The sequence below is a fragment of the Phasianus colchicus genome, chromosome 2, assembly GCF_987193195.1.
Source record: "Phasianus colchicus chromosome 2, bPhaCol1.hap1.1, whole genome shotgun sequence".
Taxonomy (NCBI): Eukaryota; Metazoa; Chordata; class Aves; order Galliformes; family Phasianidae; genus Phasianus; species Phasianus colchicus.
The window spans coordinates 15,774,085-15,799,554 of NC_143437.1; the positions used below are offsets into that span (position 1 = coordinate 15,774,085).

The following is a 25,470-nucleotide window of genomic DNA, read 5'->3' on the forward strand; positions in this document are numbered from 1 at the left end:
AGGTCTGGCTTGTGAACTGTTTCATAGTGGTTGCTGGGCAGAAGCTTGGTTAAATGATAGGTGAGCATTTGTTTTCATTCTGAAAGAAAAGGAGAACAAACCTGCAAGCTGTCTAGGAGCTGGTTTTGGAATACATATAATTAAAGAGAATACTCTGTTACCAACAGTAAGTATTGATCTAAGAAATATTTTCAGAGATATTGCCAGCCATACTGTAATCAGCACATGATACTTGGCTCCATGCATATAGATCTGCATTTGATATCTGAGGACATCTAAGTAGAGATAGAACGTAAAAGGTAATCTCCCCTGTGCTACAGAGATTGAACAGTATTTGTTCTGAAAGCATTACAGATTATACATTGAAATTGTTCATAATATACTGTTATTTTATGGCTCATGAAAAATTTCCACTCACAATGGCGAAGAGGAATGAATGTCCTCTTGAGGACAGCTGTCCTGTAGAGGTCAACTATGGTAAAGAGTAATTCCAACATATTGTTCCAGTGGCAAGCATTCTGCTTTTCAGAAACCTGTATTGGTGAATTCGGTGTTTACTGAAAGGTATTTTGCAATAATTTGTCAGTAGGCATCTTAAATGTATGCTCTGCGAGGAAACACATATATGGTCATGAAAATAATATCTTGAATATTACCGATGCTACATAAGTAGTTTATAGCTCAAGCTGTTGAACTACAAAGTTATATGCTGTGTTAAGTGTGTGGCACGTGCGTATGGGTTCTGCTTGTGAAATGTGACTTTTTGTTTGGAGTCACTGTAACTGCAGAGCTGCATTATGCACGCTGTTCAGGTGCATATTAGCAGCGTGGTGTTGATCTTGTTTAAAACATGCTCCAATTCTTACTCTTTGTGAGAATATTGAAATGTAGAGCTTCCCTATATCCAGAAGGAAATAATTGAGTTGTATTCACTAAAACTGGCATAAGTGTCCTAAATAAAAGTACAGTTTTAGGCTTCACTCTGAAAGCATAGGCACAGGTGAAAAACAAACAGAAATCAACTGACCTAAGTGGGACACCTCATCCTAACAGAGTGGTTATTGGTGTGCTCAGATTCCTGCAAGAATAGCATCTCATTTAGCATCATTTTCAATGCTTAGGGCTTTGCCTAGGCTTAGCTTTAAGGTGCCTGAACCTGGTTTTACCACATGAATTTTGAAAGCTCTGCTGCTAACTCTGGTTCTTCTAGCTGAGCTGAAAGAATTTGCAAGATTTCATTATTTAAATGCAGTTTTTTCAGAATAAAGAGAATAAAGGAAGTCACACTGTGAAAGGTAATGTCATTGTAGAGACAGCATTGGAAAGAGTTGGGGGTGTTGCTCAGCCCCTCCAGCTCTGAATAAAAGTCAGAGGAGGTCTGCCTTTTTCCCAGAGTACCTTTATCAAGCTTTCACCTCCCAGAGGGCATGGAAATCAAGAGAATCAAAGCAAGAAAAACTGAATGTACTGAGGAGAAACTGGTGAGGAGTAAAAAAAATAAAAATAAAAAAAATCATGTTGACAAACAGTGTCAGCAAAGTTGGACACGTGTCAGGGGATTCTCGTTCTTGTCCTGTGCAGGTTGCCCTCAAACTTTGCTTTGCTGTTGTTATTCTGACTCAGTTTTGCACTAGCATTTCTGTATTAGCTTTTTCCTTGACCTGGTGATTAATTGGGTGTTATGATCCCGGAAAATATTCTTATCTCTTCCTAGACTACTGCTGTTCTAACCTATTCCTGTTGTAACTTTTCCTTCTGTGTAAAATAAGCTTTTATGGAAATGCAGAATTTGAGAATGCTACACAGGCAGCCGCTAGAGCAGATGAGAGCTTTGTATCCCTTGGGTCTGTAAGATGAATATATAAGTTCTCAGCAGTTAGCTTCATGTAGGATTTAGTAATCTGCTCTTTCTAAAATGTTTCTCTTGTCTCCCTTCAGCCTCGCAACGTTGCTGGTTTTCGAGGAACGGTCCGTTACGCTTCAGTGAATGCACATAAAAACCGAGTGAGTATTTCTGGGTTATAAAGGGTTAAACACAAGTTTATTTCTCCCCAGGAACTTGTTCTCAGGAGCAGAAGCTTAAAAGCTGAGAGTTCTGCTTTGTAGCCTGTGTAAGTAAATCATCTGAATTCCATTAGAATGTCAAGGCTGTTCTCTGTAAAATCAAAATTATGATTCAGTTATTGAATCCTCTCAAGTTTGTAAACTTCATAATTTTCATTATTGGACACTGATTAAAAGGAAAAAACTCCCACTAATGCAGTTATCAGTGTTACCTTACAGCCTGCTCACTAATTTCCAGCACAACTTGACTGTGAGACAACGAGTGCCAGGTCCTCACATCCATTTTCCCCCTGGAATTTTGGATTTTAGCAGCATGCCCTCAGGTGAAAAGTTACTTAGTGGAACTCAAGTTTACTTTTTTTCCTTGAAGATAGCCATTATTTCCAGAGCATCTGGCATGTTTCATTCTGAACACTTCCGGAAGTCTCATCCACCATTTTTCTCAAAACACTCTTGTCCTAGTTAGCAATGCTTCCTGTATAGACAGTGAACTGTAAGTCCTCTGGTCCTGCTGCAAAGTGCTTGCCAGATGAGAATTATCAGCCCTCCTATCTAATCTCCAGGTTTCCAGCATCCTAGCTGCTGTCACCTTTTGAGACAGTGTGTTTGTAAGTGTAAATTGGTATGGAATACATTAATATTCAGCATTGATAGTTCTAATCATTGCAGTATTCTATACATGGTGGAAGTCATCTTGGAGTTTTTGCTTGCAGTCTTGTTATAACAGACTGAGTCAGTGGCTCAGCCATTTGCAGACCTATAATAAATAGTCCTAGCAGGATGCTGTTACCTAAAGAAAGAATGTTTTTTTTCACCTGATCCTCTGCCCTTGTCACAAGAACCATATTACCATACTTTTTCCCATAGTGATCCTGACACTTGAACTTTCATCTGAAAGAGTATTTGCTATACAGAGCATATGTACATACATATGTGTGTATGTGTTTTACATATACATGTACCAGCACAGAGGTATATATAAAAACAGGGTTGGAGGAAAAAAAAACCACCTGCTTTAGTTTTCTGCTTGCAAAGGGGTCCTACAAGTGCCTGAGCTGGTGCAAACTAAGATATATTGTCTTTATGGTATGTAATCTTTCCTGATTCTAATTTTTTTAGTATGTGCTGGAAAGTATTTGTGATAGAGGGCCATACTGAAAATAAAGTTCCCCATAATTAGGAAAAAAATAAAGATAAATTTTTTTCTAAATAGTTTACTCTGGGCTTCTGGGGGACGTGATTCTTCAGATTCCTTTGCTATGTCAGAAAATTGTATTCTTATTTACAAAGTACTTCTGTAATTAGCGTGGCCCAGAGCTCACTATTCTTAGAGTCTCTTCATAGCTACCTGTAAATTCCTTATGTTTGAAAATGAGGAGGAGGAATCTGCTAGCAGCTGAACTTTCAGAAAAGCTTTAGGAAAAACAGTTGTTTTTTTTCTGAGAACAGGACTTAAAAATTCAAAATACATTACTTCTGAAACATCATCCTTCTGGTGAGGAACAAAGCTCTGAGTTGTATTAATTCAGATTGGTGTTAATTATGCTTTCATCTGTCCCTCAACAGTTGTCTGAATGTGGCTTTATTAAAAATGAGTCTGTAGGATATCTCATTAAAAATGAGACGTATGAGGAAGATTCAGGTTGTTTTACGAAAGGAGGTTACTGGCTATAAGATGTCATTCATTGCCAGAAGTGGAAAGTGTGATACAGGGTGGGCAGCTGAATGCCATAACGAAGTCCTTCTGTTTTCTGATGGATACTGATAAAACTTAAGTATAATTTGTGGAATTTTCAGCTGTAGCTGGCATCAGCTGAAGTTATATTTAAACACAAAAATTGCTGCTTAATGCATGCTATTCTGAGAAATGATAGTCTGGATACTGTATGTTGAGCGCCAAAAACAAATTCATGTGCTTTATGTTTCAATTTCCCATTTGCTAGGCTAGGAGGAGGATGGTATGGGGAGAATCTGGAAACTATTGTGGTGCTTGATTATGAGAGTTTTTTAAAAAAACCCTTGAGTAAATGCTGTCTTGTGAAAGGAGTTGGAATGGTACTTTACTTAAAAACAATGATAAAGAAGACTTTTTCTGCACTGTTCTTTTTTTTTTTTTTCTTTATCTAGTTTGTTCTGTATCCTGTTAATAAATATTCTATATGCTAAGTGAAGGAGAGTCCTATGGAAAACTGTTCCACGATGTATTCAAAAGTAAAACAAATAAGTTATTCAGGTGACCGTGTTGACATTTCCCAGTTTAGTAAAAGCTTGATTTTGCATCATAAATCTTTAATCTGGCTTCTTTAATTGTGTAATGGCAAGTATGACTTCTCTCCCTGCTTTTTAAAATGAGGTAGCTCATCTGGAGAGCACATCTGGACCACTGAGCAGCATGGAACTTTGCTCCTCAGTCTTCGTCTCTCTTTTCTCCAGGAGATGGGTAGGCACGATGATCTATGGTCCCTCTTCTACATGTTGGTGGAGTTTGCAGTTGGTCAGCTTCCATGGAGAAAGATCAAAGATAAGGTAAAAAATTTAGCATCTATGCTTGAGACAGGGTGCTACCTTTTTGTTAATATCACTCTTATTATTCCTGTTTTTCATCAGATCTTGCTGCTGGATGCTAACCTGCTTTTGTGTTCTGTCACACACCAGTGTGGAGTTTGTTTTATTTGGGATGCACATTGTTAATCGTATTGGATCAAGCAATTTTGATCTTGCAAAGCAAATAACAAAAGTGAAAAGGCTGAATATGAGCTGTCCTTTTTACAAAAAAAGCAGAGCCTTTGAAAGGCATAAGGATAACACTGGCATGGAATGCAAGCCAAATAGGAATTGCAACTGGAAAATTGAGTAAAATTGAGTAAAATTCATGTTACAGTGAAAATAATTCATGCTTGAGAACCAAGTCCCTGGAAAAAAATACGTTACCTGTGCAGAAGATTCTGCTAAAGGGACAGCTTCTGAAGAGTGTTTCTGACTTAGGATTCTCCTTTGGCCTTTTCTTGCTGTGATCTACCTTCCTGTGCTAGGGACATCAAAACAGAAGTGTCTAGCCAAAATGCTGCTTCTATGAATCAGCTGTGTTCCGGGAATGACAAGACTGGATAGTGTTTCAGGAATTGTAAGACAGGGGAAGTATGAATGTGATGCAATGATTCTTGGCTCTGAGGTATTTTATGTTTTCCAGGAGCAAGTTGGCATGATAAAAGAAAAGTATGAACATCGAATGCTGTTAAAACACATGCCTTCAGAGTTCCACCTTTTTCTGGATCATATTGCAAGCTTAGACTACTTCACCAAGCCAGACTATCAGGTAGGAGCCTGTCTTTATTACCACACTAATGCATGACACAATGGATTGGTATTTGCTTTTTCTAATTTTTCCACACATGTTTATATCTGACTGATGAACTGACTGTCTAGGCCTTTCCTAGAACAGGAGAAAGGATTCTTACATTCTGTACCATTCTTCAGCATCTCAAAAGTTTCTTCTCCTTCTTGCCCGCTCGGCCCAAAATAATTCTTTTACTCCAGAACAGAAAGCTTTTCCCAAAGCAGCAGTTTGCATTAAAACACAAAGGTTGTGAGATGGCAGAATTTTAGTGCAGCTTGCCAAACTCTGCAAAGAGTCTGTGCCACCAGCTGAATGGTTCACACCAACCTTTCTAATTTCTTGCAGATCCATGTGGGCCTTAACTCTAAGGATCTTTCTTCAATATTCATCTTAACATTTTTTCTCCCGTCCAGTCTTTGCAATTAGCTTGTACGTGATCAATTACAGTAGTTAACTAACACAATGTAACTGAAGCAGCTTGACTCTGTTTCCCTTTTTTGTCACAATGCTTTGCTTTCCAGATTAAAGCCAAAGCGATGAAAACAATATTTTATTTGCAAACCTATGCGGTCTTATGTGAGTGACTGCTCCTGTTGACAGTGCCTGAGATGAGTGGGAAGATGTGCTTTTGTATGTTAGCTATGTACTTGTTCAGCATAGCAACCACAACTCTTTTCTTTTAGGTTTATTTGGGAATAAAAAACAGACACCTTCTGGATAGTACAGTGGAAGTGTAACATTCACAACCGAGTGGGGAGCTGGAAAGCAGTAATGGTGGACTGAGAAGAGGCTGAGGAAGCTGGATTTCTTTAGATCTTTAGGAAGGCCAAGAGGAGATGTAATTGTTATTTTCCACTATTGTCAAGGGCTGCAGGGAGAAGAGAGGCAGAGAGGCAGACTTTTCTCAGAGGTGTACAGTGAGAGGCAGCAAGTGCAAGTTACACTTGCTGGGTGTTGGGGTTAGTTCAGGGGAAAAATCAGAATGAGAGTTGTTATGGATCAGATACCTAGACAATCTCCATTTTTAGAGATTTCCAAAAGTCAACTGAACCAAGACCCTGAGGCACTAGATCTGACTTTGTAATTAGCCCTGGTTTGAGCAGATGGCTGGATTAGTGATCTTCAAAGCTCCTTTTGAATCTATATCCTCCTATCATTCTATTCCAGTATAAAATAATTGCACTGTATTGAAAAGCCATCCTTGAGATGGAAGTGAAAGGGGATTTTTCCAGACAATTTTAGTGCACTCCAAATCATGAACAGCTTTTTCTCAGTTGGGGATTTGTCTTGAAGCTGTGAATTGCCTCTTTGCCCTCAGCTTCTTGCAGGTGCAGCTCTGGGAGGAAGCCTACAAAAAGAACTCTCCACAAAAATCTGGCACCTGCGGCTCAGCACTGAACAGTGATTCTTCTAGCTTGACTGAAGCATAATCCAGCCAGCAAATTCTCCAAACATCTCAGCTTCAGAGATGTCCTTTACATTCTTTTATCTGGTTTTATTACTGAGAAAAATTTAAAAGCATATCAGAAGGCATCTGAGTTTGATATCAATAGCAGGCTCTCAAAGAAATTAAGGAACTGAGGCAAAGATGTCTATTCAGATATAAAGTCTTGGTTTATTTACAATGTGGAATGATCAGAAATAAGGAAACTGAATAAAATGTATATGAATATAATTTAAAGTTGCTGTTTCTCTCCTTAACTTTTGAATATATTTCAATTTAAGATATACATACTAATCACCAGGTAAGGATTAGGATTCTGAAGGCTGTCCAATAGCTGGACAGATTTGGTTTTGTAGCTGGTCAGTTCTGGTCAGTCTCCAAGTTAGTCTCTGAGAGAAGTTTCTGTGAAAGTCCAACTGCTTTGATTGGAGATGTTTTTCTGGCCTTGTAGCATGTCTCCAACAGTACTGGGTGTTGGAAGATAATAAAAGAATGAACATTCAGTGACATTTTTTCCAGAAAGTTCTCCAAGCTTGAAAATCAGGGACCTTTGAGGCTTAAGAGTCACCCCATCCACGTATGTCTGTTTCTTGTAATCCTCAGTGAATCCGTGTTTCATCAACCCGTCCTGTCTCATCCTGAACTTATGTAACCCTTTAGCATCCACCATGTCGTGTGACAGAAAGGATCCATGGTTTAAGTGCTTATTGCATGAAAGGCTACTTCCTTCTGCTTATTCTAAACTTGCCACCTGCTAGTTGCAAGTGCCCTTTTTAAGAGACTTTACATCAGGGACAGAACTGTGAGCACTGGATCCCTACCTCCTCTCCCAGGTCTTGTAGACCTCCATGTAGCTTTACAATTCAAAACTGTTTAGTTGCACAGAAAGAAACCTTTCCACACCTTTGATCCTTCTCCAAACCTTTTCTAACTGTACATTTTTGAGGTGGGAAATTGCCAGCATTGCATGTTCAAGATGTACGTAGCCCACACAGTGATAAACTGAGTTATGATGTTTTTTTCCATTCCTAAGCCTTTCTTACGTTCTGTCTGTTTGATCCAGTGTCAATGCAGTTTTGATGTCTCCCATCTTCTGTACCAAGTAAAGCTTTTGCAGTAGCATGAAGTTCTGGTGGCATCCTTCCTCTCACCTCCATCATTTTGAAGTGGGGAATGATGCATAAACTCTGCGTATGAGCCTCAAATTACCAGATCATTCTGTCTGCTCCCTTCTCCTTTACTATCTGAAAGTTGATGTATTGTCTCTCTGCCTTCTCCTGATGTATGTCTTCTGGCTTTACAGAATGCTGCATATCATAGGATGTTTTTGGCTTTATTAAGAGGCCAAGCCAAACATGGATGTAAGAAGAGCTATATTGGGTCAGTCCCTCTTTTCTTGATCCTCTGTAACTGAAGAGAGATGCATTGTGCTTGACTGCTGCTGTGTGCTCCTTGCTCTCAGTTGTCCATTCCATGAAATCTACAGTCTTCAGCTTAGCTGCTCTCAGCATCTGGAATTGTAGGCAAATGCCAACAGGAAGAGGAGGGTGGTAAAATACACCTGTAGCCCTTACCACCATCCTGCAGCACACATGAAAGAAAAAGCAACTGCATCTGCTATATTTGATTGATTTTTATTATCATCACAGGAATGATGTTTTAGGGGTAGAAGGCTATGTGGTTACTTCATGTCAGTGATTCTTGCCTTTTTTGCCCCCATACCATCCCTTCTCCATATTGTTGGGTTTTTATTGGGAAAAAAAAAAAAAAAGAGAGAAACTTATACTACTTACCTCACAGCTGTACTTCTCTTCCTCCAACTACCCCTTAACCTAACTTGTGGCTTTTTGTTTATGTGAATTCTTCCAGTTCTTTTTTCTCCCTGTACCTTTGTCCCTATGTGATTTTTTTTTTTCTATGTGTTAGCCAACGTTTGTCTCCCTTTGCCTTAATCACACTTCTGTCTTTCCCCTACAAGCTCTGAGTGCTGTCTGCACCTCCGGACCATGCACTTAGGCAACTGCTCCCACACAAAGATCAAAATTCTCTTTTTATGCACCCAGCACTACTACAATTCTTACCGCTTCCTATTTTAGCACGTAGCCAGGGAATCTTTCTCACCTTGAAGGGAAACGTTGTCATCTGAGTTTTTCTGCGGAAGTTCTGCCCTCCTTTAGCTGGGCCTGGCTGGAAATGGAGCCTCAGGATAGAGAGCTCGATCATCTGAGATATGCAAAGAGCATCAGAGAGCCCTCTCCCACTTTCTATGTTTCTCATACAGCCTGGCAGAGTGCTAGATCCAACTGAGAAAATGGATTCTGCCTCTAAGGATAGCACCTACAGAAGCCCTCAGGTAGGAAACAACTTCCTTGGTCATGGAGAGGACCAGTCTCAGATGGAGACTGCTGCTCTCTTCTTCTATCCTTCCATTATATTCAGTCTGTTGTGACTGTATGATAAATACAGATTGCAGGCTGAGATATATACATCCGTTCAAAAGGGAATCATTTCTCTAAACATTGGAGAAAGGTATAATTAAATATGCAGTTGCCTCAATAAGAACATCCAGGATGGGGTGAAAGTTTGATAACAAAGGTGGAGGTAGTCAGGAAAAGCAACTTTCTTTGTTGACTTCTCTCTGATCTGACTTTGAAACTGGATTTTACTTCAAGGTTAGCAATGCTTTGAATAGGGATTGGACTATCTGAAATCCCTTGCGAATCAAATCTGTTGAATTTCAATCTTCTGTATATGTAGTATCTCCTGCTTGAGGCTCCTACTGTGCCCCTTATCTGAAGTCTAACATAACCGAGGGATCAGTTGTCATCTTCATTCCAGTTAGCAGAAAGAAACTCAGTGTGGGAGACTTGCGGTGACTGTGGAAGCTACTCTGATGCCTGGTGGCATCTTGCACACAGGCAGAAGAACCCAAGATATAGTAACTTTTTGCATGACTTCTGAAAGCAGTGGTTAGAAACAAATGGTTCCAATGGAAAGGACCTACACAGATCATAAAGTCCAATTGCTTTGGATAGCTTCACAGCTATCCAAAAGTTAACGTACTAGTAAGAGCATTATCCATAAGCCTCTTGAACACTGACTGGGGCATCAACCATTGAGATACGGTGTCTGACCACTCTTATGGTACAGAAATGTTTCCTATTGCCCAGTCTGACCTTGTCCTGGTGCAGCTCTGTGCTGTTCCTGTTCTGTCATCAGTTCCCAGGAGCAGAGCCTGGCATCTCCCTCTGCTTCCCCTCCTCAGGGAGCTGCAGGGAGCAGTGAGGTCACCTCTTCACCTCCTCTTCCCTAGACTGAGCAACCCAAATGTCCTCAACCTCTCCTCATAGGGTATGCCTTCCCATGCTGTTAGCAGTTTTCTTGCCCTTCTCTGAGCTCTTTCAAGGACCTTAACATCCTTTTCATATTGTGGAGTCCAGAACTGCACACAGTATTTAAGGTGAAGCCAAACCAATCCTAAATAGTGAGAGAATTGCCTCTTTTGAGGTTGGTGTTGAAACTGTGCTGTGCCCTCCACTTTCCTACTTATAAAGCTTTGAACTTTCTTCAGGAATAGAATTAGAGAAGGCTGAGAGCGATCAGCACGACCATGGAATAGCTTTAGAACAATGACAGCTAAGGAAACCCAGTACTGGAAAAAAAAACCATCAACAAAACTATTGGGAGTGCAGTAGATGCCTGTAAAATCCCTGTAAAATAGCCTGCAAAGTCATTTGCAACTTTTAGCAGAAGAGACTATAGCAGAAAGTAACAAAAATTGTTCTGGCTCAGCTGGGGCCTTGAAGGTGTGAGGAAATGATAAGAATTCACTCCTGCTTTTAGCATGTGATTTCTTACTTCAGACTCCTTCAGTATGAAAGCAGTGGAAGGTGAGAAAAGTGGTACCAGTTCTGTAGTGGCTTCAAAAAATGCCTGTCCCTGGCACTGACGTGTACATCACATATAGTCAGGAATGTAGTAAAGACCCCATGGTTAAAGGACAGATGAGTGAGAGTAATCTAATTCTAGTTAGTATGGCTTTTATAAGGGCAGTTTGTCTGCTAATTTGTAGAGATCTTGGAAGGAGTTTTTGAGCCTGTGGGCTCTGTAAATCATGTTTTAATAGTAATTTCTAAAAGACATCAGGAGACTTTGCTAGGTTCCTAGTCAAACTAAGCTCACTGGGAATAGCAGGGAAGCTTCTCAGGTGAATAAACAGATAGTTAACAAGTGAGAAGTGAAAAGCAATTTAAAGGAGGGTACTGGTGTAATTAACAGAACCCTGGGTTTGAACCAGGTTCTTTCAAATGGTCAGAAAATCGTTTGGAAAAGAGAGTAAATACCAAAGTGATGAGTGTCACTTATGCATACCAGTTGTGCTATATAACAAAGAAAACGTGTTGACTTAATGGAAATGAATGGGTAAGAAAATAGCAGATGAAATTCAATGTAGGTAAATGTCTCATGTTGTGTATGTAGAAAAGGAATGTTAATTTAAACTCTGACGAGCTTTGTCTTGGCATTAGAATAGATTGTTCTGGGGGAGCTTGTATTCAGTGCTCAGTTAACACTCAGAAAGCAAACAAAACCATAAAGATAATTCCAAGTACTATTAGAAGATAAACATGTGAATCTGTATGATGCATATTTCTTAAATACTGTTTATACTTCCATACCTGAATCATAACAAGGATAATTTAAATCAGGGAAAGTGTAGGGAAGGAGGGGGTAACAAGGAAGCTACAGATATATTGACTTCTAGATACAGAAAGATTAAGTAGACTAGGACAGCACATTCTGCAGATGAGAGGACTGACATGTACATGACATCTTTAAAATCAAAAGTAGAACTGCAAAAAATTGTTTTCTGCTTTTTCTAACATGAAAATGAGAAACTGCCATATGAAGTTAGCAGATGGCAAATTTAAATGAGCAAAACAAATAGTTCACGTAATTGGTGAATTCTTTGCCATAAGATATGTATAGTTCAGAAGCTTATGTATTCAGTAAGTAATGGGGCAGATTCACGAGATGTCCAAGGTTACTAAAAACCAGAAATGCATTTACTAAATAGCAAGAATGACTCTTTGTTTGCTTACATTCAGTTTTGAGCAAGTTCCACATCAACAGTAGCAGCACAAGTCCTGTTTCTATCAAAGGTGAAAGAAAGTATCATGAGATGAGCCTAACAGAAATGCAATCCTATCATATTTAACTGTCACAACATTAAAATCCCTTTCTGAGCAAAGGAGTTGCTACATCTGCCATGTCACATCCAGTCTGTCTCTTCTCTCTAAGAGAGGTGCTACCTGTCCCTTGGTCTGACAGCTCTGAGAATTCTCTTTCTCAAAATGCAGGAGTAGAGCTACAGTGATCGTTTGCTTCTGGGCCACAAAGGAAAAAGATGACTTAACTGAAAGCAGATAGGATTTTTTTTTTTTTGCAGTGAGCCAAAGGTAGTAGGAAATGGCAAATTCTCATTGCCTTCATGCAGAATGTTTTCTGATCATGCTGCTAAAAACAACTGGAATTGAAATGTGAAGAAGTAGGTATTTAATCTGTGGTAATGTTTATTCATGTCCTAGCATTGACATCACATTTCCCTGGGTAATGCATTGCTGCACAGAACACTTTGCCTGTAGCTTCATTTTTCCCCTGAAGAAATTGGTTCTCAGAAGTGAACAAGCATAAACCATGCGAGCGTGTGCATTTCTACCTGCAGTCTTTTAAAGAAAATAATTTAGTCACTTGCACAGTTTGTTTGTTTTCTGCAGTCCAGTGTGGCTGTCGCCACTGTGCATAAGCATATCACTGAGCTCCTGCCTAAGCTGTATTTAAGCCAGACATTGCAGCAAGTCTGCATTCTGGAACTGGAGCTTTGCTGTTGTGTCCAATGTCTTCTGGTGAGCCTTGAACTCTGTGTATCATAAGTACCATTTTTCCTATGTCTAGTCTACAGGAACACCGAGCTGAAATTAAGGCTTTATATTTAGAGTAACCAACCAACTACAAGGTTTAGCCAGATCAGTGTCAAAATTACATGTGTCACCGTGGTAGATTTAGAGAAATTTCAGTTACCAAGCCAAAAACAGCCTAGGAAACAGCTAGTGTGATTTTGTGACATTTGCTTTTCATTTCTTGGTACCTTCTACAGGCAAGATGGAGACTCAAGATGCACTTGATCCTCATCATCATAGTTCATTATCTTTTTTTGTATGAAAACTTCTCTCAGCCAACTTATTCTTAGAATAAATTGTTTTTGTAAATTTATTCCAGCTAATCATGTCCGTGTTTGAGAACAGTATGAAAGAAAGAGGCATCACTGAAAATGAAGCTTTTGACTGGGAAAAGGCTGGTACGGATATCTTGTTGTCCACTAGCACTTCTACTCCACCACAGCAAAACACCAGGCAAACAGCAGCCATGTTTGGGTGAGTACTGCAGTCATGCCAATCAGACCATGGGCGTGCTCACTGACAAGTTCATTACTGAAAGATTCAAAGGCTGTTGTGATCCTGGAAGGTAGGAACTATGTGGCATGATTTGACTTCAGGCATATTAGTTGAAAGCACATTTTCTACTTTGGATGAGTCTGTTGGTTTAAGTTACATTAAGGAATGCCTTTGGCTGGGATTAATGGAACCAGTATGCCATATTGTATGACAGACACGCAGCTGGAGCTTCTCTAAAAGTGCTTACAGAAAGGCAGTTGCCCTGCATGGAATGGGTTTCTGGTGTAGAGCTGAGCTCATCAGAGTGCATGCTGCCTGCACCTATTTCGTGGTTCCCCAACCCTCACAAGGTTTTTCATTTGCTGGTGCAGCAGTACATGAAACTTGTTGCTCAGAATTGGAAGTCAGTCCAGATGGTGAGCTGTGGTCTGTTCTGGTGCTTTTGAAGGAGTAAGAATCCATAATAATATTACTGGGGATAGAAACTATAAAGCCTCTCAAGTCTCATTGTCTCATGGAAAGATGGGTGGTTTTTAAGCTAAGTGCTGTGTAATGTGCACTCCTGAACTTCTGAAGAAGTTTGCAGCCTGAGAATTGATTGTCCCTAAATGCTTTCACACATCCATTCCATCTTTGTGACTGTATACTAGGTGGAATGTTCTGATCTGTTTCATATCGTAATATCTGGGTGGGTTGTTTTTTTCAATCAGAAATACATTAAAAACTGCTAAGGAATTTCTGTGAAGCAGTGTGATAGGACACATTCTTTAATTACTATTATTTTTCTTGTTTTTTCTGTAGGGTGGTTAATGTCACTCCAGTACCAGGAGATTTGCTTCGTGAGAACACTGAGGATGTCCTACAGGGTGAACATCTGAGTGATCAAGAGAATGCTCCTCCCATCCTGTCGGGCCGGCCAGCAGAAGGTCTTGGCCAGACACCAAACACTGCTTTCAATGAGGCTGAAGTTTGGGAAGAGACAGATGTGAATCGCAACAAACTCAGGATCAGCATCAGCAAAGTAAAGAGCATATGTTTATTTCTTGTGGCTTCTGATCTCAGGGCAGTGAATTTGCAGACTGCTATAAGCAGCCTGGATCCACTGCTGTAACATCTTACATAGTACAGAACAAACAGTACCAGGAATTTCTATGTGGAAATGGGGAACAACAGTTTTTTCAGAGTGGATGCCGTTGGGATTAATTTGGATCTTTATGCAAAATATGCTGTGAACCCAATAATGCTAGAGTGAATCATTCATGTAACCACTACATTGTGATGTAGCATCTTGGTTCTTCAAGCAGTGGTGTTCTAGTCCTTGAGTAGCTGATACGGTATCAGAAATCCCAATTTTGCCTTATTGTCCTAGATCTTTAATTCATCACTGGTTGAATTTGTCTTCCAGTTGTTTAACTGTCCTTTCTAAGGGGTAGCACAGTCTGTGAATGGCATATGGGTTCATGCTTGTTAAGAGAAAGCAAACTCATTACTTAATATTTTTGTATTTTTGCATTCCAAGGTCGTATTAGGCTTTGTAGCCTACATTATATGTACACTGCAGTTGGTTTTCCTTATAATCCGTACGCTATTTTTTCAATTCATTCTTGTAGAAGTGATTGGATGATGAATTCATTGTAAGTGTTATTTGTGTGTTTACCAGTTCATTTATATATTAGATCAATTTATATATTGTAAGTAAACTAGCATTTGTTGTGATGATCTCAGTTCTTATTTCAAAATCAGAATATCACATGGCATGACACCAAATACAAACAAAATCTGTTACCAGAGAAACCTGCATTGGCAGGCAAACTGTCAGTTAGCAGACAAATATTGGCAGACTATCATTAATTATATGGTAAAGCTACCACCTTGCTGGGTCTGACCAGAGTTTACTCCAGTCTATACACAGACACAAAGTTAGTCCTTTCTTCAGCCCTTCCCATGGATATCTATGCTATCCTGAATCTTATTAGGAAAGATTATTTTAAGACCAGAAACCTCTCACCTAACTTACTTAATGTTCTCCAGTGTGTCCAATTTGGGTCAATATGTTATTGGTATGAAACATTACCTGAACAGTTCTTCAATACTGAGAATTATAAATTAAGTTCAAATCATTTCTTCATCTGTCTCTGGTAAATTGTGTGTGTATTTGCAGATTTTCTCATCTGAAGGCATATGGAATAAGAAAAGCTTGATAGAACGAGGCCCTTCTTTTTCCACAAGTTACAGAAACAAACAAACAAACAAATTATTTCACAGAAATCTGGTAATCCCTGTCTGTTCTTTTGTTCCTTAGAGCCACCAGGTGCCTTGCTGCTCTTCAGTCAGACCAAGATGTGTGCAGGGGAGTCCTAACTGTCCTTTCCTCATGCTAGTTGTATGTTGTGCCTAAGTACTCAGTGCTATCATTCACAAGGCTGTCATAACAGCAACTAGAGGCAGGAGAGTTTTTTACAAGATCCACAGCATGACCAGGTGATTCTCCTGCTAAGGACTGTGCTATTTCTTATCAGTTTACTGGCATAGCAGTGCAGAGGAGTCAGCGTGGCAATGAGTGCTTCAGTTCTGACAAGCTCAGTGGATACGCAGCAGTCAATAAAACAGAGCCCAGGACATTATGCTTTCCAAAGCAGAAGTCTGGCCTTTCTGTCAGCAAGGGTTATCTTTAGTCTGACTCTTGCCTGTCCTTTTTCTCTGCTAGGGCTGTTCTCTTTGCTTTGATTGCTCTGATAAGGAGTCAGTTTTCATTGAAGTCACAACCACCACAAGGAGAAATAGAAGAGGCTGCAGATTTGATCTGCAGGGATGAAGCTCCACCTCTCCTTGCAATCTCAGGCATACTGTGTGTCTTTCAGAATGACATAGGCAGCTGGTTGGTAAAACACCTTTCTATTCCCAGCTTCAACACTTTGTTTTCCAGTTTTGTTGAACTAGAATTAGCTCTCACTGCCCCTGTCCGGCTCTTTGTTTTTAGGCAATGAATAAATCTTGCTGTCTTTTGTTCTTCCCAGTACTTTCCCAGGACATACTAAGGAGAATCATTTTTCTCTGTTCACATGGTTCAAATCTTGTTCTGTCTCATTTCTCTGCTAAGGGTAGTTTCCCAGCTCACTGTCACAGAGAAAGGTTCTTCTTGCACTTTTGGATCAAAGTTCTCATTCTTTGTTGTTGCTGTTATTTTTCCAGAAGTTTTTTTCTTTCTCTCTTGCACTTTCTCCCAGTTCTCTGCTCTTGGATCTTGCCAAGTTGCTTGTTTTCCCACAAGTACAACATCAGTATTTTGTTCCCTTCCCAAAGATGTTTGTCACCATGCTTGAAATTGACTTAGTCATATCATGTCCATCCGAAGTAGAAGTATATGCATCCAATATAATGCATGAATGTAATTAAAAATGTAGTTTTCACACACGTTTGCTTTGGCTCTTGGACACCATAGATTAACAGAATTTGTGTTTGCGGTAGTTTAGTCCATGATAATTCCAGAGTAAGTGAAAGACAAAACCCATTTTGTAGAAGAGTTTACATATTTGAATTTAAAATCCATTCCTTGTTTTAATACTGGATAATTGCCAGGGCGTGTGGGCCTTGTGTTACTTCATAGGTTGTTTCTGTAGCTGAAACTGTGTCCAGGAAGAATGCACAGAGCAACAGTGAAGGATGGGAAATCCAAGTCTGTGATTGGTTTTCAACGTTCTCCGTGTTTATTCCCTGCAGACTCAGTGCATGGTGGAAGAAGATCAGAGAAATGGGGTCTGTCCCAGCTCCCCTGTCCGAGTGCCTCCAGAGTCCCCTACCGCACAAGCGCGCTCCCTGCGATATCGCCGTGTGAACAGCCCTGAGTCAGAACGCCTCTCTACAGCTGATGGCAAAGCAGATCTACATGAAAGAAGGTTTGCTTACCCTCTGTAACCTCCTGCTACTTGTAGCAGTGCCTCGATTGACCGTTGAGGCCAACCTGATCGTTAGATAAATGGGCACTGAAAGGTCCTTTCTAGGTGGAGGAGTCAGTGCCTGTGGGCTTTGCGACCTTTGTGATGGGATGTCTTGTCTGTTAATGAGGCCTGTTAGTGGGAGGGGTTCCTGGATGGGAATAATTCCACAGGTAAAGAGTGGGACATTTGTTGGAGAAAAAGCAAAGTATTAGATCAGAGAGGAAGTTAATAGTCCTAAAGCTTTTTGCTGACCTTAGGTGGGAGGGAAGAATGGATCTAGTTAGGATACATACAGAGATACATGTATTTTAAGAGCTAGCTGAGGGATTCTCATCTGGTGAGTTTCATTATTTCATTTGCCTAGAGTTGTGCTGGAAGCCCCATCCGAGGTCAGGCTGGATGGGGCTCTGAGCACTTGATGGAGACGGAAGTGTCCCTGTTCATTGCAGGGGAGCTGGACTAGGTGGCCTTCAAGGATCCCTTCCAACTCAAATGATTCTGTGAGGATCATTTTTCAATAATAATAGTCATCATCCTCATCATTTTCAACATATAATGTTGCATTTGTTTGCTTTTGCAAAGTATGCATTGCATCCAGAATACAGAGCCTGATTTTGAGGCTTGTAGGAGTACTTATCTCAGATCCACAGTAAAGAAATGTCCAAGAAGCACAGAATAATAAAAATAATTAAAATAAGCAGTTTAAAGTATTGTGTGCTGAGAAATACAAGTTATGAGATACAGACCTCTGATGCTGATAACCCTCTTCATACTCTTCCTTACTCCCTCTTCCTCTTACAATTGAAAGTCAGGACATGGACTGTGGTTACAGATCTTACTGACAAAATGACCCCTGTAAAACTGGTAGGGAAGAGACAAGCCTTCTTCTCTTTCAGAGAAAATCTAGCAGAGTTCAGCTAGAAAGGAGAGTCATAGGAGGCACAAGCTGGAAATGAGGAAGGACCTAAAAGAACTATAGAGAGGATGAGCCCCTAGTATTACCTCCGGTTTGTTAGGTACTGGTTTATTCTGCATGGATGGAGGAAACTGTAATACTTGTCTGTATTTTAGAAATGACTGTGTGTGTTACTATTAATGATTTTGAGATTGAAAAGCAAATCTTGGTTCTGGTTAACTTCTTTCTTTTCTTGTCCTATTTAAAATAAGAAGGGAAAAAAAACATTTATAGTAGTGAGCAGCACTACTCTTGTACATTCACTGAAAGTTTTAACTCCTTCCTCTATTTCTCCTGTTCTTCCCTATCTTTTCAGCATCATGCTGTCTTAATGTAGGAAATGTGTAATACCCAGGAGGCATCCCTTTCTGCTGTCCTCTTTCCTCAGCCCATATTTTTAAAACAAAAATCTTTTTGTCATCTTCCAAGTAGCCTCCCTCATCATGGTACAAGTATTGCCCCTCTCTGCCACATGGTCTTCTATTTATTCTTCTCTCTCCTTTTCACAGGAGAGACATGACTCACAGTACTTCCTCTGGATTCCTGAGTAAATTCTTTCACTCCAGGAGTCTCTCCTCTGCTGGGGAAAGGACATTGATTAAATCCCATCAGCTTCTTTTTTTTTTTTCTTTTTTTTAATGAGTTCATTACTATGCAATTTTTGACACACATGCAGTGTGAGAGGGCTACTGTTCAGTCTTACCTTGTCTAAGTCTTCCCTGTTCACAGTAATATACTTTGTTTTTAAGTATTTAACAAAAGCACCCTTCTTTCAGGTCCATCAGGTGGTTAATGCTGAGATCTTTGTTTTCACATACTTCACTCTCTATATCAGCCCTTGATTCACCACCTTCCCCGATTCCTCTTTCTTCATCAAAAATTGCTCATTTTGACTTGTACTTCTGTCTCATCTCTGACCTTCCACTGTGCCAAGACACCGAGCTCTGCTTAGTAACCTTCACCCTGTGGTCAGTCACCTTTGTGTTTTCCCTTGAAGATTTTTCCCCAGAAGAGCACACAAGGCTTCTGTATGGTCCTTGCTGAAATCACTTTGTAAAAAAACACTGCAAGTGTCTTTTTCTGGGCATCAGAAATTGTCTGTGCAACAAGCTGCCAACCTCTGCAGTAGTCAGAACTGAATAGGGAGGCAAAGGAAGCAGCAGGTGTAGGCCAAATGAGAAGCATGGACCATAACACTGTGGAACAGAAAGACAGAAGTGCTTCTGGCTTTTCCAGCTGAGATGATGCCAAGGCTGTTGGGGCACAGGGAGCTTGCAGGGTTTGTTTGAAAGGTATTTCTGCATGGCTGCATAAGTTGATGCTATTTAGATTGTGAGTCACTGAACATTATACTGCCCTTTGTCAATGCATATGTGACATGTTTTCTTCCTGCTCCTCCAAATTATTTTGAGGTCACCTACGCCTTGTAATATTTCAGTGAGATTTTCCTGATGTCTTCAAAGAGCTCACATAGCCACCACAGAGACCTCAGTGGCCATCTTAGAGAGCACAGTGCAACTGAAGGGATATAGGAGCCCAGCAATGACATTAAGTCAGACAGTAGATTTAAGTGGTTTTTTTTTTTTCCACAACCCAGTAGGAATTCCTAATGGGAAAGGAGTATTTTGGTGCTGTGGAGGAATACTGGTTGGAATCTTGTCAGCTGTAAGGAAGAGAGTTGATGAAATTGGTGGCTATCATACAGAATTACTTTAGGAGGAGTGTCCCTCTGCTACTGTAGTTCTAAATAAATGTTTTTGCCCAAGCCCATCTTTCTAAAGTACACTAAGAAAGTAGTGAGAGCTATAGAGTTTTTTTCTCAGCTCGTATGCTCTCTACCTTTAACCACAAGCATGATGTATTTTTAATGGCTTCATGTTCTGTCTTTAGATCACGAATGGATTTGCCTGGCTCTCCATCGCGGCTTGTGTGCTCCTCCCAGCCAGCCCAGATGCTGTCCATTGACACCGGCCAGGCTGACCGGCAGGCAAGTGGTCGGATGGATGTGTCTGCTTCAGTGGAACATGAAGCCCTCAGCAATGCTTTCCGCTCAGTGCCGCTTGCGGAGGAGGAGGACTTTGATAGCAAGGAGTGGGTTATCATTGATAAGGAGACAGAGCTGAAGGACTTCCATCCAGGTGCTGAGCCAAGCACCTCTGGTACCACAGATGAGGAGCCTGAGGAGCTAAGACCTATTGAAGACGGTGAGGAGAGAAGGCGCTTGGGGGCAGATGCCGCAGTCAGGCCGAAGACTCATGATGGGCGAAGTCGGGGTATGCAGCCTGTGACTGAGGAGGACAGTTCCCATAGACATGAAGGACCTTCTCAAACAGTATCTGACAGTAAACATGAACAGCAGACAGGAAGTCCAGCCCATTCCCCCCTACACTCAGCACCAGCTATCCGACAAAGGAGACGAGAATCTGAACCTACTGGTCCTCAGAGACAGGTAAGATCCTTACTCTGGTCTGTATCTCATTGCCTAGCATAGCAAAATCATCGTCTTGGGAAGCCTCAGCTTTGCTGGAGAAATCTGAGGTCCCAGACATGGATGCTCTTGTGAAACTTTCTGACAATACTTGCAAATGTTGTGAACACCTTCAAGGTGCTCCTGTAGCTGGTAGTGTTGTTCACTTCTAAGGGCACATTGTTGTCAAGATATTTTAGCAATTTTGGCACAGATACAAGAGGTGAGCACATTTCTGGTTGTGGGAATCTTTAATAAGTCCTCTTATTATTATCCCTCAGTGATTTGTTAATAACTGCTTAATTATGTGGAGGTGTTACTAGCACATCTCCTCACAGTTTCTCAACAGCAGCAGCAGCAGCAGCAATACGTTACAAGATAATGCTGCCTAATGTAATCATACATCATGGGTAGCCCTGCAGCAATGCATAGCATAAAGTAACTCCCTAAAATTAAACTTTCTTTTGAATACCTAATAAAATCTCAGAGTAACCAGCACATATACACCTCAATCTTACTTCAGTGATCAGCATTGTTGTTATCAGGCTTTTAACTCACAGAAAGGTCATTAGGTACTGTGTTTTTTTCCAAACAGTTGTAGAGGGCCTCATTCATTTGGTTTATTTTGTTTTTTTTTTCCCTATGTTCCTCTGAAGACATGAAGAAGTTCAGTTTTTAGTAAGAGGTAATATCTTTTATTAGATAACCTGGAGAAACATGATACACTGTTAGCTCAGATTACTTGTGTCGTATCTAGTCTTCATTTCTCAGGCATTCAGAGGAAGGCTGTAGAGTGCTAATAGCAAAAAAAAAACCAAAAACAAAAAACCACAAAAAAACCAAACCAATAATTTGTATGCTAGTGAAGATTTATCATGCACATGCATGATATCCATAAGTGAAGGAAACAACAGGCGAGTCTCAGACCATGTTGCAGAAATACGCTCTCATGGTAGGTGCCTTTGCTGTCTTGTTTGCCTCTGGAAGATGGTAGCTCCATTTTCCATTTCTTCTTGACCTTGGTCTCTAAGAAAGTGTTCACAGGATTGGATCCTTCTGCACCGGCCCTGCCCAGATCCTGTTCTTCTCTGGATCCCAGAGAGTAATTTAAAAAAAAAAAAAAAAAAAAAAGGTGGAGGTGTTCGCTGTAAAAAGCCAGTATTTGGAATGACCTAGATGTCTGGAGATTGCATAGGCAGGACCAGCAAGTTGAAAGAGCTTCTGTGTGAATTTGTTCTGTACCCTTATTAAACTGATGAGTGCAAGATGCTCATAATGCAATGAGTGTGGCACAAACCAGCTGGTAAGAACCAGCAGGAACGCTTCACTGGCATATTTTACATAGCTAAAAAAGGCTGGAGCAAGGATAGTAAGTGCTGTGTGAAATGACTGAGGGAGTTGGGTATGATGCAGCATGAAGGCTGCTTAGCACAGCATAATGATGCTTTAAAAAAGGTCACCCTAGCAGGCAAAAAAAGAAAGTTCACTTCCTTTCATTAAATAAAGATAACGTGGTTGTGGGTGGTCACTTGATGTATCAGACACCCTTGGTTCTCCAGCAGTCTGTGCCTTTCCTTGTTCTTCAGTTCTGAAATACTCCCTGGTTACTACTGAGCCTAGCTTTTTATGTAGCTGGACCAACACTGGACTTGTTTGAGTGCCTGGCGTTTACTTATGCTTCCTTTGATGTCTGGATCCTTCAGTTGCCTCTACATAAACAGCTTCAAAATTACTCATATTTTTCAATTTCATCACAAAACCAATTGGTAATTCTCTAAGGAAAAATAACTTGTTGCATAGAGGAAAGAAGGAGCCTCTTCTTTGGTACTGCAAAGCTGGAGACACAGATGTTGAGAGCTGTAAACAGTTTTCCAAGGGCTGAAAATACTGAAGGCCTCACTGTCAGTGTTCCCAGGAGGTCAGATTTGGGCTGCTTTCTAGGCTCACATGAAACTGTGGTTTGATAATATATTCCTGATTTAATGCTTTCTTCTGTTCCTCCAGTATAAGCCATTGTTGGCAAAAAGACAATAAACTCTTGATTATCACAGAATCATAGGATAGTTGATGTTGGACCATCCAGTCTCATCTGCTGCTCCAGGACGGGTCAACGAGAGCAGGTTGCTCAGGGCTGTGTCCAGTCCAGAATATCTGTGGATGGAGGCATCACAGCCTCTCTGGGCAATATGTTCCAGTGTTAAGTTCTCCATACTGGTAAAAAAACAAAAAAGCAAACAAAAACAAACCAAAAAAAGCCTCTTTTTCTTATATTTAAACTGAATTTACTGTATTTCAATTTGTCTATTTACTCTTGTCCTTTCACTGGAAATCACTAAGAAGAGTCTGGCTGCATCTTCTTTCTCCTGTCAGGTGTTTACATACATTGATAAGGCCCTCCCTGAACCTCATCTTCTCCAGGCTAAAAAGCCTCAGCTCTGTCAATTTTTTTTGCTCCAGTGAGGGGTGCTCCAGCCCCTTCATCATTCACTGGACTATCTTTAATAGCTCTATGTGTCTCTCATATGGGGGGAAGCTTAGAATTGGACCCAGTGCTCTAGGTGTGGCCCCACCAGCACTGAGAAGAGCACAACGGTCATCACCCTCCACCTGAACAGAACATTCCTCATGCAGCTTAGGAGCAGTTAGTCTTTTCTGCAGCAAGAGCACATTGATGGCTCATGTTCAACTTGGTGTCCATCAGGATCCCCAGGTATTTCTCTACCAAATTACTATCAACTGAGGGTGCAATCTGTCCAATCATTTAGGTCACTAATGAAGTGTCCCTATATCATCCCCTGGGCTACATCACCAGTGACTGGAAGTTCAAGCAGTTTTCAGTCCAGCTCAGTATCCATTTCTCTCACCTATACTTCATCATTTTGTCTGTGAGGATGTTTTGGAGACAATGTGAAAAATCTTGCTGAAGTTGAGATAAGCAACCTTTCCCTTTCTCTCCCCACCCAGTGAGCAAATGATCTCATCATAGAAATCTATCAGGTTCATGAGGAAGGATTCAGCCTTCATATACCTGTGCTGGTGTCTCCCAGTTACCTTTTCCTTAATGTATGTGGAAATAGCTTCCAGGAAGATTTGCTCCACAACCTTTCCAAGCTGACTAGAGTGTAGTTTCACAAGTTGTCCTCATCTACATCTCAGATGTTTGTTCAAATGTTTGAATCTGTTCTCTTCAAATGTTTGAATCTCTGTTTCTCTTAAAAGAAATACTACAAGTGTGAGGGAAGATGGTGTTCTTAAAAAACTGTGGTGTGTGAGGGAGCACGATATGAATGAATGGTGCTGTGGGCAAAATGAACTATAGAAAAGGCTTTTAATAGCCTGGGAGAATTTCTGGCTGAGGAGGTATGTAAGAGATGTGTGGATGTGGCATTAAGGGACATGGTGTAGTGGTGGGACTCAGTAGATCAGTTTAATTATTGGACTTGATATTAAAAGTGTAGATGATTCTATAATTCTCTATTCTCATATATTAGATATCTTCTATTTTCAAATGATAATGAGACAGCTACAACAGAGCACAGACTCAGGGGAAGTGCTGATACAGAAGCAGAACAGGATTATCATGAAACCATATCCAGTTCAAGCCCTCCTGTCTGTGTGCCACTTATTGAAGCGCTGAGCATACAACAGGCTACTTAACAGAGCATTTAGGTTTATTAATATATGAATTTTAATAACTATGTAACAGATCTATGCTTATGTCTGCATGCTAACATGCAGATGAAGCTGTAGTAGTAGTTAAACACGTCTAGAAAGATCTTGAACTAGCACTTCTGTTTACACATTAATTCTGGTGCAAGATTTCTGTTATTTTTTAAGTGTTTTTGTCCACACTTAGCAATATCATTTAAAAAATTGTCAAGTTCTTAAATATGCTGACTAAATTCACTGATACTTGATAAAGATGGCAAGTTACTTCTGCCTTCTGCATTGGGAAGAAATACAAATATTCACACACTTAAAAGTTTTAGCCATTGCTTCTGTCATAGGTCTGCACACGAGTATTTCTTTACTCTGAATCTCCTTTGCTGCTTGAGCAACTGGTGTTCTAGAAAATGCTTTGAGACTTCTTTGCCTAAAACATTCCTGCCTAAGTGATGTTCTATCTAAGAAATACAAAAGTGTGAAGCAACACTGGGAGATTGAATTAACTTTTCCTTACCTATTCTTGGATTTATTCTGCGGAGTTCACAGGTTACTTTGCTTACACTGTCTTGCAGTCCCATCTTCTGGAGCCAGGAGTTTATCCTTTAGTTAAGATCTCAATGTAAGATCCACTGATATATTTCCTCACAAGCTTAGCCATATTGCTTGGGCAAGATTTTATAAATGTTAGGTCTCTTTTCTCTTGCAGCCAACCTCCCACAGCCAGGAGAATAACACATATGGACTTTCTTAAAGTTGTGTCTTGACCCTAAGAAATCAGCAGTTGTGAAACTTAGAAACTTTTCTCAATCATATCCCACTCTTGGCATCTTTGCTGAGAGATCTCACAAGTGTGCTCAACATGAAGACTTATGTTGGCTATAACATGAGTAAGACAGGAGGCAGTTAGAACACATTGGGCTGCCTGGGCTAGCTTCACCTAGGAGTTGTCTGTTGTCACTGACTTTATTCTGTAAAAATCTATGTTGAAACCCTCACTGAGCCAAGAAAATTCTCTGTTCTGGTATTGAGTCCAGTGCCCTCATGCTCTTGAAGCTCATCATCACCTTGTTTGAGGGATGCAGTAGTTGTGATATTGCCTGGTGTCCATGGAAGCATCCTGTCCTTGCTGGTGACCCCTGCGTGCCGC

The 25,470-nt window shown here is 40.5% G+C and overlaps 1 protein-coding gene across 6 annotated transcripts in view; it reads left to right on the top strand.

Annotated features, from left to right (window-relative positions):
* The window catches only part of TTBK1 (tau tubulin kinase 1), a 101,714-nt gene that overhangs the window by 48,845 nt on the left and 27,399 nt on the right, over positions 1-25,470 (top strand). For all 6 annotated transcript variants that reach the window (XM_090134895.1, XM_090134897.1, XM_031597414.2 and 3 more), the window contains 7 exons: positions 1,939-2,004; positions 4,498-4,590; positions 5,255-5,380; positions 13,122-13,276; positions 14,099-14,318; positions 17,018-17,193; positions 20,081-20,639. In XM_090134895.1, the coding sequence (XP_089991021.1) occupies positions 1,939-2,004; positions 4,498-4,590; positions 5,255-5,380; positions 13,122-13,276; positions 14,099-14,318; positions 17,018-17,193; positions 20,081-20,639 (1,395 nt within the window). The remainder of the gene's footprint in view (positions 1-1,938; positions 2,005-4,497; positions 4,591-5,254; positions 5,381-13,121; positions 13,277-14,098; positions 14,319-17,017; positions 17,194-20,080; positions 20,640-25,470) is intronic.